This window comes from Candoia aspera, chromosome 8 (genome assembly GCF_035149785.1).
Source record: "Candoia aspera isolate rCanAsp1 chromosome 8, rCanAsp1.hap2, whole genome shotgun sequence".
Taxonomy (NCBI): Eukaryota; Metazoa; Chordata; class Lepidosauria; order Squamata; family Boidae; genus Candoia; species Candoia aspera.
This window is the reverse complement of record NC_086160.1, coordinates 953,920-969,395: the sequence shown is the minus strand read 5'-3', so window position 1 is coordinate 969,395 and position 15,476 is coordinate 953,920. Positions and strand designations below refer to the sequence as shown.

The 15,476-nt window shown below is 48.7% G+C and overlaps 1 protein-coding gene across 1 annotated transcript in view; it reads left to right on the top strand.

Annotated features, from left to right (window-relative positions):
- The window catches only part of RGS12 (regulator of G protein signaling 12), a 72,589-nt gene extending 69,178 nt beyond the window's left edge, over nt 1-3,411 (top strand). The window contains exons 14-15 of the mRNA XM_063310835.1: nt 644-714; nt 3,130-3,411. Coding sequence (XP_063166905.1) covers nt 644-714; nt 3,130-3,312 — 254 coding nt within the window. The 3' untranslated portion in view covers nt 3,313-3,411. The remainder of the gene's footprint in view (nt 1-643; nt 715-3,129) is intronic.
- The last annotated feature ends 12,065 nt before the right edge of the window (nt 3,412-15,476 follow it).

Here is a 15,476-nt window from a genome sequence, read left to right as displayed (position 1 = left end):
ATTATGAGTTCCAAAGTTCAGAAAGATCTCTGATGGGGCCCCGTGGCATGAACACTGTCATGGGTAGAGCTTGGTAGCTCTCAGATCCTGGGTTGAGTTTAGAGATTTCCAGAACATTGGGAAGGTGCTTCAGAGCAGGGAAGGGGTGCCTGCCACACCAGTCGGCACTCCCTGAAGAAGAAGGGCCTTCTCCTAGGTTTGCCTAGCAGCTGTGGGACCCCGGAGAAAGATTTCTTTGCGCCCCTTCAGAGCACCTGGGGCCCCCTTGCCCTGGATGCATATTGTCTTGGGGTTCTACAGCTACCGTGCAGGTCCAGGAGAAGAGGCAGCAGTTTCTTGGAGGAACCTGACAGGCATGGCTCACTTCCTGCTTGGGAGCTCACGGGCTGTACTCTCCTGTCGGTTAGCAGCCCAGAGGACTCACAGGGCAGAGGCAGATTCCTGAACAGGGAGTCCGCTGATTCGAGCTGACCCAGGGTGGGGGATTGGTCAAATGGTCACAAAGGGAGGATGGCTGCCCTCCAGACCATTCCAGGATCCACCTGCCTCCTCCCCCCATTCTTGGTCACTCACTATTAGAACGTGAGCATGTTAGCAGGAACAGCGGGTTTTGAAAAAAGAATTAAATTTCTGTCGTTCACAGACAAGGGAAAAGGAGCATCCTTAAAACACAGTGCACCTCTAACTACTAATGCAGGAAATCAAGCCCTCGCAGTAAGTTTTCTGAAATTATTTGAAATTTCCGTGATACCTCAGTTTTAACTCTGCCTCCCAGAATAAAAACTGTGGACGAAAAGAATCCCATATTTGCCTTGTGTTTGTTTTTATCATGTTTGTATACTTGCCTGATATCCTCTGTTACTTTCATCAGCGCACCCTCCCTGTGTAGTGGGGCGCGGTGGTGCTGCGGGTTAAACCGCTGAGCTGCTGAGCTTGCTGATCAGAAAGTCAGCAGTTCGAATCCGCGTGACGGGGTGAGCTCCCGTTGCTAGTCCCAGCTCCTGCCAACCTAGCAGTTCGAAAACATGCCAATGTGAGTAGATTAATAGGTACCTCTTTGGCGGGCAGGTAACGGCATTCCGTTTAGTCATGCCGGCCACATGACCATGGAAGTGTCTACGGACAAACGCCGGCTCTTCGGCTTTGAAACAGAGATGAGCACCGCCCCCTAGTCAGACAAGACTGGACTTAATGTCAAGGGAAACCTTTACCTTTACCTTACCTCCCTGTGTAATGGAGTTAACTTGTGTGCCCTGTCCGGAATAGCTGGGCTGCCCACCCCACCCAGCGCCCGCCCCTGTCCCTTGTTCTCTTCACGAAAAGCAGCCAGAGGGGCCTGTCCCATGCCTGAGGAAGAGCCCGCCCAACACCCTTCTTCTGCTCCCAGCCTTGACACAGCCTGGGCCTGAGCCCTGCCCTCAGTCCCCACGGCAGCAGCGTGGCCTCCGTTGCCACCTTGGCAAGGCCAGAGCCCACGGGGAAGGAGGGGTCTTCCCTTGGCCCAGTTGAACGAGGTAGTGTGGACTGGCCCCATCAGCGGTCCACGCTTCCCGGGGCTGAGGGTGCTGGGTTGCGGGCGGGGATGATTGAGCCACTGCCAGAACGAGAGAGAGAGACACCCCTTGCTTTTAATTTATGCTTGTCTTTTAACTTTAAGATGGAAACTATAGTCAGGAAAGGTGGCAGATGGCTTTTGCTCACTCTCTCTTCTGCTGTGGGTCTGTTTTTCAAGGGGAAAATCCTTTTCAAAGGAAAGTTACACAAAGACACATGTAAAGTGTGTATTTTGCTTCGAAGTTGTGATAATCCTAACCTTGCAGATTTGACTATTGTAGATGTAATCTTGGCTTATTCATCACATAAATATTATTCATTCAGTAATCTGCATAATAAGCAGGATAAGGTGCACATTTCCTGCCAGATTCATGGCCAAGACATTTCTGACATCTGGCCCTCTAAAATGAAACCTCTAGAAATGATCCTGTGACTTCTCCTCAGAGTCACCCTGCCACCATTGCTCAAGAGCTCAGGGACAAAAATGCTTCCCCAGGAGCGTCCACAAGCATACCTCAAGGGTGTGGAACTCGTCCATGAAGGTTCCCTGGGAGCATTGTTATACCGCTGGAGGTGGCTGGGTGGGATCTCTCTCTCTCAGCCAGTCAGCAGAGGGTTGGTGAGAATTGATACTGGCAGCCATTTGATGCACCCAGATGTGTTCTGAGCAGAGAACATGGCTGCATGAGCATCACCAGGAGCCTGTGGATCTTTCCCCCTCTTCTTCGCCCCATTGAATGGTCACCACAGAAAGGCAGAATAGTAAATCAAGGCTGTGTGACACCACAGAGTTTATAATTTCCTACAGTTCGAATAAACAAGAAGAAGCTGCTGGATAGGAGAAAGGAAGAATTTGCCCGTAGCCGTTTTTACAGAGAGCAAGGTCCATCCCTGAAATTGGGTTGAGAATTGAAAATGGGCATTCTCTAAATAAGGATTAAAGTGTTTCTAAAACAAATTGCAGCCACCCAATTAAAACAACTAAGGATTAGTCCGTTTCAATAGCAGAAGTCAAACCTATTATTCAGGAGCAATTTAACCAAAAATTAGGAGCAAAACTGGGGGAAATTTTACAACCAGTAATGAACTTAGCTGTATAGCACAATTCCTACTTTCGGCTTGCTGTTATAACGCTCAGCTGTTTGTTCAGGAAAGGGAGCAAGTGATGTTCCCAAAGTTGTTCCTTATGGCAAAGGGGCAGCATTTGAGGCCCCATGCTACAGGTGTTCCCCCAAAAACTCTGGGCACAGCCAACAGAGACCTCTGAAAGTTGTTACCAAAGTGTAATGTTTAATGTGATAGGGGAAAATGTTAAATATTTCAATCTATCAGAGAATTGTTAGTTTTCCTCAAAAATTCTTACAACCTGTTCAGCCTTCTTTCTCACATTGATCTAATTCCCGATCCAAACCCTGGTTCAGTGAATAGAAGCCACGCAGCTAAAGTCCAGATGTGTTCTGGCCGGAGGTAGGTCCCCCTTGACGGGACTTGCACCCCCTCCCTGTAGACGGCTTTGGCTGCTCCGGGTTGCTGTTGCATGAGGTAATTGGCTGTTCAATTTTGCTTCACACACAGGGCGAAGGAAGGACTGTAGGGAAGCATAATTCTTTTAAATTAAAAGGAGAAGCTGGGAAAAACTCTAGAGAAGTATGCCTAGCAAAAAGAGAAGACCATCTTGTTCAGACTGGGAAAAAAATACATCAGCAATTGAATTTGGAGGAAGCAGAGGGTATGTCACTTTTTAAATACGTGCAATAGTATTTTTGTAACCCGTGGCGACAAAGTGGATTGTATTACACGCTTCAGCAGTGTGTTTTGGCAGTGAAATAAACTTAGTCCACTCTGCAGCTACAGTTACTGTACGTCTTGGCGAAAGTGTTTGAAATGAATGCGAAGGGCCGAAGAGCTGGAGCCCCGCCCCGCCCTGCGGCTTCCGCCCTGAGTGAACCCGGCCCTGGCCGGGGCGGGGCGGGGGGGGCTTTGGTGGCCCACGCACGGGGACCTTTGGGGCCACAGTCAGGGCTGACAGAGTTACCCTGTGCCCTGGAAGCACCAGCCGCCATTTCAGTGTTTTTGTAGTTAACGGTGGTCTTTCTTACCAATCCATCGCTGGTTTTCAAGCTGGTTTCCCCATCTCAGCTTACACCACAGTGGGCTTTCCAGAGGCTGCTGGTTTGGATTAAGGAGCACCCCTCACAGGCAGACAGCTCAGCAGGCTCGCTGAGCTGCTGCCTGGCACGTCAGGCACTCGGTCTGGAGGAGGGCCCGGGTGAAGGAGGCCTTTCCCCGCTGCGGGAGTTTGCCAGGCCTCCCTGTTTCCCCTTTGGGAACTTTTTTTTAAGTTGGATAGCCAGGCAGCTCAGAGGTGTTCTAGGGACGGGAAGAGGGAGGGAGGGAGGGAGGTGCCCTGTCATCCCAGATGTTGATACCAGGCCTGGTTATTTCTCAGTTTGCTCTTTTTTATTTTTTAGTTTTAAATAAAAGCGTTGAGATGATTGGTAGAAAGTAAGATTGTCTGTGGCACACTTGGAGGCATTTTTTTTAAAAAGCCTGTCAAGAAAGAGGGCTGTCTTAACATTCATGGACTGGCATTCTCCCCACCCACGCAGGCACTCTCAATCTGCAGCCTCTTGTGAAGGGAGGGGGCACAGGCCCCACCCTCCGGCTGACCTGCCTTCTGCTGCTGGCAGCCTTGAGCTCCCATCGGATGTTGCAAAGCTCCCGCTGCAACTTCCCAGACCCACGTATCAGCCACCCCAGGCTGGCCCCGCACTTACGAGGAAGCGGGGCTGCTCAAGGTGCTCAAGCGAAGCAGCAGCAGCAGCAGCCTCCCCCCCCCCCGCCCGCCCGCCCGCCCGCCCTCGGCTGCTTGAAGCCTCCAAGCCAGCAGCCCAGCAGCAGTGTTTGGGGGTGGGGAGCCTGGGCCCCTGGGCAATAAGGCTTGGGGCCACTCGCATGTAGCTCGTGAGTTCAGAAGGAGATGTCTGTTTTAATATAATTTAATATTTTAACAATAGCCTTCAGCAGTAACAAGATAGTGTTTAGCATTAAATAGGAGAAGGAAACACTAGTTTCTCAGATATGGTATCCAGGATTAGCTTGAATTGTTTCTTACTCCTTTTTTAGAACATTTCTTAATTTTAAAGGCCAGTAGGTTTAGGAAGCAACCTAATTACTTTGCTAATTGTAAAATATCATTTTCTTGTGTTTGAATTGGTTTCGACTATAAAGAAATGGTTCATGACCTCACACTTGTTTACCTAAGGTAGGTTCTACTGTGTCTATTTAAGAACGCAACCTAATAGATTTGCCACGCAGGGGAGGAAAGCTTTGCCATGCCATGCCATGCCTGCCCATAAAACAAAGGCACCTTAGTTAGGACTTCTGCACTGCCACCCCCAAACCTCAGGGCAGAGACCAACGCTCCCTTGCCCTCTTTCAAGAGCACCCACAGCGCACAGCCTGCCAGTCCATGTGACCAGGGCCCCCATGGGAGGAAGCCCTCCTGGTGGGGAGGGGGCCTGTGTGGCCTCTCTAGAGCAGTGTTTCTGAAAGCCTCTTCCAAGGACCTCCGGGGGTCCCCCAAGACCCTCTCAGGGGTCCATGAAATCAAAATTGTTTGCTGGGTATTGAAGATATTTGCAAAATATTAAAACAACGTTACTCTTCTCAATATTATTTTTTATTTGTTAAAAAAATACAGCGTTTTTTATTTATGTTACTATCTAATGGATTTAATATTGTTATTTTTACATGATTCAATAAATAAATATTCTACAAATGTGTCAGTTTTAGTTTTCAGTACGGTAGATATTGATTAATACAACCGATATATTTCTTGGGGTCCTCCGTAAATTGTAAAAGCGGGAAGGGGTCCCGAGAGCAAGCCGTTTAAGAAACACTGCTCTAGAGCGCCTGGAGGACATGGGAGCCGAAGCAGCAACACAGAAATCTGCAGGTGCCTTAGCAGAAGACTCCTCCCCGTCCAGTTTGGGGGTGATTTCCCATTCAGCATTTTTATTTTTTTATTTTTAAAGCAGGTAGGAAGTTCACTGGCACATTTGGAGGGCTGAAGGACGGTGGTTACTTTGTGATCAGTTTTTCTGCCTTTTTTTTTTCTTTGCATCGATTTCCTGTGTGCTCAGAGGTGGGCATTTGCAGAGCAGCTGCAAAGAGTGCAGCCCTTCCTGGACTGACCGTGTAACGACAGGAGCCATTTGGCTGACTGTCACACCACACCCAAGCCCTTGGGCACTGGCCCCCTCTACACTCTTCTGTGGCTTAGTTGCTTCATTGCAAAAGCTCCCTGGTTATTCAAGTGAGATGGTTCACACAGAGGCACTGGGGAACTACAGGATTACAGGTTGCCTGTTTTCTGAACAAGGAACAGATGGAGACAGGGGCTTCCTCTTCCTGAAAGCGTAGACTTTTCCTAGGTGGCCAAAAGGAAAAAGTGCAAAATTCAAACTATTTGTTGATTCTATGAGCAGAGTTTGTATTTTAAACGCTGCTGTTGCTGGAATTCTCTCAGTGTGGCTTTACAACTTTTCTGCAGTAAAAATCACTTACTGGATCCCTGTGAGTTCGCCTAAGGCTTCCAGCCTTGCCTTGCCAGCTGAGGCAATGCAGAACTTAGAGTTGGACCAAGCTCATCTCGTTGGTCCAGGGCCACACCTGTGAGTGGCATGCCAGGGGACAAACTCCCAAAAGCAGGTGAGACCAGGATAATGAATTGGGAGAAATCAGGAGAAAAACAAATAGGATTGGATTTTAAATGCGATTATCATTATATTACGGTAATTAAATTCAATTAATGTGATTACTGTTGGGCCCAGTGGCTTGGCGTTTCCACCTAACCTTGGTGACCGATTTACTTCAGGAGCAGAAATGCAGAGAATGTAAACAGGCATCCATGGAAATGATGGCTAGAGGCAAAAGGAAATCCAAGACCTGAGAGCTGCAATAGAGGGTGAATGGCTGGAGAGCTAACTTGATATAAATTCTGAATCACCATTTCTGCTCACTCAGCTTCTACCCTCTGTCTTATATGCCTTTACTGGAATAAAAAAGCATCATCTTTGCCTGCATGGGAGCTCAACGATTTCTCCCCAGGATTTCATAATTTCTGTCTTCTGTTGCATTAAAAATAACGATTGGCAAACAATAACAAGTGAGCACATTCACCTTATTCTGGGGCCCTGTGGGGCTTTTTCCCTGCCTCCAAATTAAGGGTATGCAAAATATGCTGAAGTTGGAACATTCCAAGCTTGAAATGGTTCTTTCAAGTGTTGTGACCTTGGATCTACGTACTTGTGTCCTCAGAGTTCTGTTCCAAGTTCAGGCAGAACAAGTCACATGACTTCGTACTAAGCTCAGAACAAAACAAATCATTCTGAGTGTGATGTTCCAGGTGCTGAGAATTGTAGTTTGCAATTTGCTTATTGGTTAAAGAAATCCCCCAGCATTAGCCTGTAAGACACTAGGTCCTTCCCTGCCCTTATTGGTTGAGATAATCATTAGGCAAATAAGCAAAAAATAACATAAGAGCCATTGGGACTCTGCAGTTGACGGATTCTATTGAAGCTGGTAGCTGGAGTTCACCACCTCAGAGAGACTGGGCTTCATTTGGATTTGGGTGAGTATTGGCTACCCCAAACAACAGCCCTGCATCCTTTTCTTTCCTTAGCAGTATTTTGTATTGTGTATTCCTTTTAGTTAGATTTAATTAAGCAGTGTCAGAATTGGTTAGATAAAAAGGAACCAGGAAGAGGGTCCTACTCTACCTCTACTTTTCAGTTCATTTGAGATTAATTAATTTCTTTATTGACTTCCACCCCCCAAAATCCTGCTTCCCCACCAAAGTACTGCTTCTTTATTTGGGAGGGTTTCAGTCCGTCAGTAATACTTGTGAGTGTGCTAACACACACAGTCATATTAACGGGAATCGTTAGGCCATTCTTTTTAAATCTTGCTCACTTGGTTGTTTCCTGCTTTTAAGGCCTCTTTTACCACGCACGCACACACTTTCAAATCAGCATCTTCCCCTGTAAAGTTCCCATCACCAAAGCAAGCTGGAAGAAAGCAGGTTGAGAGATCAAGAAGTCTGTTGCTCTGGATGGAGGGGCAGCTCTTGCATCTAGCCTGGATTGCAGCAAGTCCCTGTCCTTCAGCAGCCACGCTGCCACCAAGTGCCTCTTTGGAGACCCAGTACTGGGCTTTGGGAGAGCTATTCCCTGGCACAACTGAACGAGGTGGTGCTGAGTGGCTCAGTCAGCCCATGCTCTCCAGTGCAATTCAGGGCTGAGGATCAGGAGGAGGACGCAGAGGCCGAAAGGACAACGGTGCCACCCCTGAAGCCAATCCAGGCTGGCCCCAAGGATAGTGTCAGATGGGATCACTTCAAGCTTAACACAGTTGCGCTGCTTGCAGCCATTACAAGGCATGAATCAGCAGAGAGAAGGACAAGTGTCTTTCATCATGGGGTGCTTGAGCATCTGCATAGGCCTTGGCATTGTTGCAGCTCTTGACAGTATAAAACAACCTATGTCTCAGTTAGTGGCAGGGCACCTACACAACGGAAGAGCAAAGCGATAGCTGCAGCTGCAGCTGGTGGATAAAAGGTGAGGTGCTCAATGCTATCGACTTTGCCCAGAAGATGACTTTGGACACCCAGCTATTTCAACTGCTTGTTCTACAGGTTCCCTTGACAAATCACTTTCAACAGGTAGGTGGAGCCTTTCCTGGATCCTTCACACAGGGAAGAAGTGTTGGGAAATGGCCCTCATAGCTTGGCAGTTCACCTCAGACATCTTTTCAAGCTTCTCCTTCATCAACCATTGGTGAGGATGGCAGTAAGAGAGGACATCTGCTGCTTTGCTAGCATTTCAGCTCATGGATGTTGTCCATGGCCGATCAAATGCAGGGAAGCGTAACTTGTATAGAATCCTCAAATGCAAGGGTTGAATGGGACCATGGAGATTATGTAGTCCACTCTCCTGTCTATGGCAGGAATCTGTTACTGCAGCTTCCCCAGTGATGGCCATCCGATGAAGGAAAGTACACAGCAGTCAATCCCACTGCTGAACAGCTTTTATTGTTAGGAAATTCTTCCTGATGTCCAACCAAAATCTGTAATAGGTGGCTGGCTGTCAGGGCAGACAAACATCAGCTATGAGTTAATCATCATTAATAGCAAGGCCAACAGGTGGAAGGCAACAGAAATGTAATCCCAGGTGCAGTTTCCAAGCCTAAACTATATTACTCAAAATGGTATTTCTTTGTGAGGGAGCACCTTGGCCTGGAAGGAACCAGCACAAGTATCATCCTCGGAACAGCTGGTTGTGCCACATGTCATCTTCCAGGAAGATGCCATAAGATTGAAAGGTGCTATAATACTTTTCCTGTTCTTCAAATGACCTCAAAAACTACCAGTGCCCCCATTTTAACTTAGAAGGCCCCCTCTACCCTCCTTTCTTCTCTCTCTAGCTCGAATTATGAACTTCTGTCAAAAGCAGAGTTGCTTCGGATTTGCATCCTCCCAATTCTTCATTACCTTGCTTCATCAGTCCCATGCCAGCTTGACAGCTCTTAGCCTAAACTTTTCCAGCTATGTAGAGAGCCAGTTTGGTGTCATGGTTAAGGCATCAGAATAGAAACCATGAGCCTGGCCTGATGCATATTCAGTTTATTCAGTTCAGTGCCTGCAAGGGCTCTATGTAGCTTATTATAGGAGGTGTACCTTTGGCCCACAAAAATCCTAGATGCTGTAGCTATAATCAAGCAACTCCTCGTGCCCAAGGTGGGGCTAGAACTCAGTCTCCTGCTTTGTAGCCTGATGCCTTAACCACCACACCAAACTGGCTCTCTCGTTAGATGAGTAGTGCTACATAAACATGTCAGCCATACAGCTGGACTCCTATAACCAAGGTTGCAATGACTGGTTGGAGTCTATGGATTGGCTGCGGGCAGGTCCCCAGATCTAGATTTTGGGCCATTAAGATCAGGGGCCTCTTCCTAGTCAACTGGAGAACAGTTGTAATGGGGAGACTTCCAAGGCCACCCAAGCAACTTTCCTTACAGGTACATGAGAGTCTCATTGCAATGCCTGCTGTATGGGCATTTTTCTTGGCATTGGTTTCAACGTTTGATTAAAACAACATTCAGCAAGCCATCAGTCTGAGAACAATAAACTGTGTAGATGGAGGAGGTGATATAACCGCTTCTCCGATCCATTGATACCTTTTAGGTATGTCCATATGGGAAAAGAGTTCTACTAATGTATTTACAACACCACATGTTCCCATAGGATATACCCCTGGAAACCTAACTGTATAATCTGCTATTAATCTATTATCTTGATTTAATGGCTCAACCATTAAAGGACTAGATTAGAAAGCTGCCCAGAAGGGTTTTCTCATAGTTGCTGTCTTAACAAAAAGACAACTTTCAATTGGTCCGCCCCTGGCGACTGATGGACCCAGTGTGGTTTCATAAGGAGCTGGGGGTTATACCCGGGGATCTGCTGCACAGTCCAGCGGAGGTCCTGGCCACAACCTGGAATAAGGAAGTGGCCAGGGCTTTGGACAGGATCACGCCTGTGCGGCCTCTCTTGCCCACTCAAACCCGGCACTCCCCGTGGTTTACGGAGGAACTGCGGGTTTTGAAGAGGGTGAAGAGACGCCTAGAGCGCCACTGAAGGAAGACGAAGACTGAATCTGACCGAACACAAGCTAGAGCCGCTAGTAAGGCCTACCTTGTGGCAGTAAGAGCGGCAAAACGTCAATATTTCTCCACTCTTATTGCATCCGCAGAATGCTGCCCAACAGCCCTGTTTAAAATTACGCAATCTTTATTAGGTAGGGGGGGCTCTGTCTCCCACCTACAGGGCCTTGCGGAGGAATTTGCTGAGCATCTGCGGGGTAAAATCGCTCAGATTCGGTCCAAGTTGGACTCTAAGCGTGGGGCAGAGTCTGGGGAGATGCTGAGGGAATGTACTTACCCGGTTATCTGGGAACAGTTTGATCCTGTTGGGCCTGAGGAAGTGGACAGGATCCTCTGGACTGTTAAACGCCACTACGTGTCATCTAGACCCATGCCCTTCCTGACTTGTGAAAGCAGCCCGGGAGGTGACATGTGGTTGGGTCCAGGCGATGGTTAATGCATCTTTGAGGGAGGGAGTGGTTCCGGTTGCCTTTAAAGAGGCACTGGTACACCCCCTCCTCAAAAAGCCATCGCTGGACCCTATTGTCCTGGACAATTTTCATCCAGTCTCCCACCTCCCCTTTTTGGGGAAGGTGGTTGAGAAAGTGGTGGCATTACAACTTCAGAGGATTCTGGATGAAACGGATTAGCTAGACGCCTTTCAGTCAGGTTTCACGCCCGGATATGGGACAGAGACTGCATTGGTTGCGCTTATGGATGATCTCTGGTGGGAGCTGGATGGAGGTAGTGCATCCATCCTCGCTCTCCTTGATCTCTCAGCAGCTTTCAATACCATCGACCATGGTATTCTTCTGGGACGGCTCAGGGAGTTGGGGGTGGGCGGCGCGGTTTTGCACTGGTTCACCTCCTTCCTCCAGGGCCAGTCCCAGTCGGTGGTGATAGGAGATGAGAGATCCGACCCTTGACCCCTCCTTTGCGGGGTGCCGCAGGGTTCGGTTCTCTCCCCTCTCCTATTTAACATCTACATGAAACCACTGAGTGAGGTCATCCGTCACCACAGGATGAGGTACCATCAGTATGCTGATGATACTCAGATATATATCTCCATCCCGGGTGAAGTAAGTGATGCGGTCAATGCCCTTTCTCAGTGCCTGGGGGCTGTGGGGGCCTGGATGGGGGGCAACAGGCTTCAGCTGAACCCTGGTAAGACGGAGTGGCTGTGGATTGATGGCTCCTCGGTATCCGGGAAGTTGTCATCTTTAGTTCTGGATGGGGTTGCACTGCCCCATTCAGAACCCGTGCGTAACTTGGGGGTCCTCCTGGACTCCTGCTCAAAGAGCAGGTGGCAGTTGTGGCTAGGAGGGCCTTTGCACAACTTCAGGTTGTGCGCCAGTTACACCCTTTCCTGGATCGAGATGCCCGCCGGATAGTCACTCATGCCCTGGTCATCTCCCATATAGAGTACTGCAATGCGCTCTACATGGGGCTACCCTTGAAGAGTAGCCGGAAGCTTCAGCTGGTCCAAAATGCGGCTGTGCGAACAGTGATGAGTGCTCCAAGATCAGCACCTGTAACACCTCTACTGCGTGAGCTGCATTGGGTTCCAGTTTGCTTCCGGGTCCAATTCAAGGTGTTGGGTATCACCTTTAAAGCCCTACATGGCATGGGGCCAGGCTACCTGAGGGACCGTCTCAATAGCATCAACCGGTCCCACCCGATCATGCAGAGAGGGCATGTTGCGGACCCCGTCTGTAAGAGAATTTCATCTGGCGGGGTCCAGGAGGCGGGCCTTCTCTGCAGTGGCGCCCGCCCTGTGGAACATTCTACCCCCCGAGGTGAAGCAGGCCCCTTCGTTCCCGACCTTCTGGAGGGGCTTGAAGACCTGGTTCTGCCGCCTCGCCTGGGATGGGAAGGGCAATAGCTCTTCCTGGGGGTGGCTGGTGATGTAGAGTTCTCCCTACCAAATGGAAATTTCCCACTTGGATTCCATATTTATATTTATTTATTATTTTAGTATTGTGGGTGTTGATTCGGTGATTTTATGATGTTGAGGTTTAAGGAGAATTTTACTGTAAACCGACCAGAGTCCCCCTTTAAGGGGCAGATGGGCGGTGATAGAAATGTGAATAATAAATAAATAAACAAACAAACAAACTTGGGCAGGAGGTTTCACAGCGTGTCCCACAGACACCAGGCAAAAAAATGTAATAGTACGTGTGGTGGTGATTTAGCTTTCCCTGAATGGCCTGTGCAAAGGGAATTTTGGACTTGCAGGACTTTTCCTCACTTCCTTTGTGATAGGGTTAATTGATTTGCAAGAGACTTTCCTGAACACATCCCCCCTCCTGTGCCACCACTCCGCCACACATGGCCTTAATTGGAATCTTGATTCTCGACACGCACGTGCCCAATTCTTTATGTCCCTTTCCAAAACAGCCCTTGACTCCTTCACAGACTAAAGCAACTCAGCTGCAATTTGCAGCTCTCTAAGTGAGGCCAGTTTTCCATGGCTCTGAGGTATCCCTATCCCTTTCTTCTGGGACAGTGGAACTGTCATAACCTCTCGGCTCTTGTGAGGATATTCCTACCCATGTGCCGGTATATGTTGGTACGTGCCAGAAATTCTCTCCAGAAAAGAGAATCCGTTCTAGTTAGTAAGCCCGTAAGTATGTCTGCTGCTATATAAGTATCAACAGAGTTGGTCATATCACCCTGTTTCACGTTGGCCAGTGCTGAAGGACATACGTCTTGGCTGGCATATCCACACCACATTGGCCATCACGACCCTCTTCCTTTATCATGTATTGCCAGTGTGCAAAGGACTCTCGTCAAACAGTGGCTTTGCCCAAATATGCAATCAGCTTTGCCCTCCTCTAGCAATACCGTAAGAATTAGAATTAAATCATTTCTGTAAGTGTCCTGTTTGGGTTTGTTGGCACACGAAATGGCCTTTTTGGTGATTTTCTGTTTCTCAGTAGTGTGATAGGTGACCTTTCCTCTTCTGTCTCTTTCTCATTCCTGCCTTGCTGGTTTGAGAAACCTATGGAAACCTACCAATTTTCCAAGGCGGCATTACGTTAAACTGGACCCATTGTTGTAGGGCCCAGTAGGCCTACCCCATGCCGCAGGATTTTCCATCTGCTGCCCTATTGTCTTTATTCTCCTTTCTAATTCTGGCTGATTAGTCTGGATTCTTTCCTTCCCATATCTTCTCTAAATGAATGAAAATAATATTGGATGCTACATACTTCTCCATTAGCCACATAGCATTAATTGACTTTGGAGGACAGTTTGTTATCACCCAGGCAGTCTTTTTAGTCATTTCATATTTTTCTAAAACATCAGTATCTTCAGTTTAAGACAATCTAAAGCATTCACATTCTTTCGAGGGGAATAAGCCAACACAGGGATCAAGGATCGGGGGCCCTGCTCTTCAGTCCCTCTGTCGTTATTTAGTCGGTCTGAAATTGGAATTCAGTCCAGCATCTTCATTTACATCACCAATGACTAGCCTGATTGGAGCCAAGTCTCTCACCAAGCTTCTTGAGAACTTTACTGAAGCTTTTGGATGGAGATGCCATCCAGGATGGCAAGTTTGTGGAGGGCTGTCAGCAACTGCAGCCTCCCAGACCTCTGGTTGTGGAAATGGGCTAGGCATACATTAGGAGGAGCTTGGAACATTGGATGCATACTCCACTTGCTGCAGCAGCCAGGGCTCTGGTTCCAGCATGGGTTTCTCCTGGGCAAGTGCAAGCATGCCAGACCTGTTTGAGAGAGTGTTCTTGGCCTGTGGTCATCTGTTGTCCTGCCGTACCTCAGAGGAAGGCAAGGAGATGGATCCACTCACACTGGGAGCAGCCAGTGCCCAGTCTGGCAGGATGTGATGATGATGGCTATGCTACATGCCATGTCCCCCACCAATGTCTTAAATGGGAAGGGATTGCCAAGGCAGGAGGAATGGTGGCACCAGATTGTGAGCAATTGGTAGGTGAGTTGGAGAAGCCAGCCATCAGGGTAAGCGAAGGTAGCCCGTGCTTTGCCCTCTGGCGGTTACCCATCCATTGCACAGCACCACCACCCCTCCCCTCCCCAACAACATGCGCACGTAGCACCAAGTCATGGCCATGGTGGGGTCAGACAGGGTGCCATGGGTCCAAGATCACATTGTGATGCTGCATCTGCATCAGAGGCAATTCTGGACAGCTGGTTCCAGACGTAAGAAGACTCCTCATTTGCCTGCCTGCCCGGTAGGTAAGTTTCCTGCCTTAATAGTTTGCAGTGGGGAAGCTAAATTTCATGACTTGTCCTGGGCTGCATGTCTCTGCTGTGCATATAGATTATGCAGACCTATTACACAGACCCAGACTGAGGCTTCAGTTTGCTCCAGTTGAGCTTTAGGGTATAGATTGTTGTTGTTGTTGTTTTACCACTATACTGTTTGTCTTTATAGTCAATGTTCCATTCTTGATTTGACATCGTTGTTCCCCATCCAGGGACCATTTGGATTGGGGTGGGCCAGTTTACACACACGATGCACGTCACACAGATAGTGTTGCCTATACGTTGGTAACGTTGAACTGTCCAGTTGCGTGCTGGCTGCAGAAGCAACTGCTTTGTTGCATGCGCTTTGGTTACAGCTGTGGAACGAAACGTGCTCTGTGCTTGTGCGTTAGAAGAAGCCCCCAGCCTATAGACAAGTGCCGTTTTGCTGTTGGGTGGTTCATGGGCAGTTGAAGTAAATCTCTTGCTTTTGCCTGATGCTTTTTGGGGCTCACTTTGAGATAGCTGTGCAGATTGAGGCTGCAGATAGCATGCCTCATTGTTGTTTCCATGGGAGTGATTGTGTGTGTGTGCGTGTGCGCAGGGCCGCAACTGGGGGGGGGGCAACCGGGGCATGTGCCCCGGGCACTGCGCTGGTGGGGCGCCAAAATGAGCGCGGGGGGGCGCCAAAATGGGTGCGGAATCCATGTTTGCCCCGGGTGACCCAGACCCTGGTTGCGGCCCTGTGCGTGCGTGTCCCTTGACCAATTTTTCTGAAAGGCGGGTGGTAGGTAATCAGCATGCAGCACCCTCTAGTTGTGAAAGAGCCAAATACTTCTCTTGCTTCTTGTTTCCCAAAGATGCCTTCCTAATTTTTCATAGCAGCAGCAGGGCGTCCGTGGCTGGGGCAGTCCGCCGGTGGGAGGGAGATGTTAACAAAGAGGCAGCAACCGAAACAACAGTGGAACTGTTTTGGGAACATCGGAGAGGGAGTAAGCTCT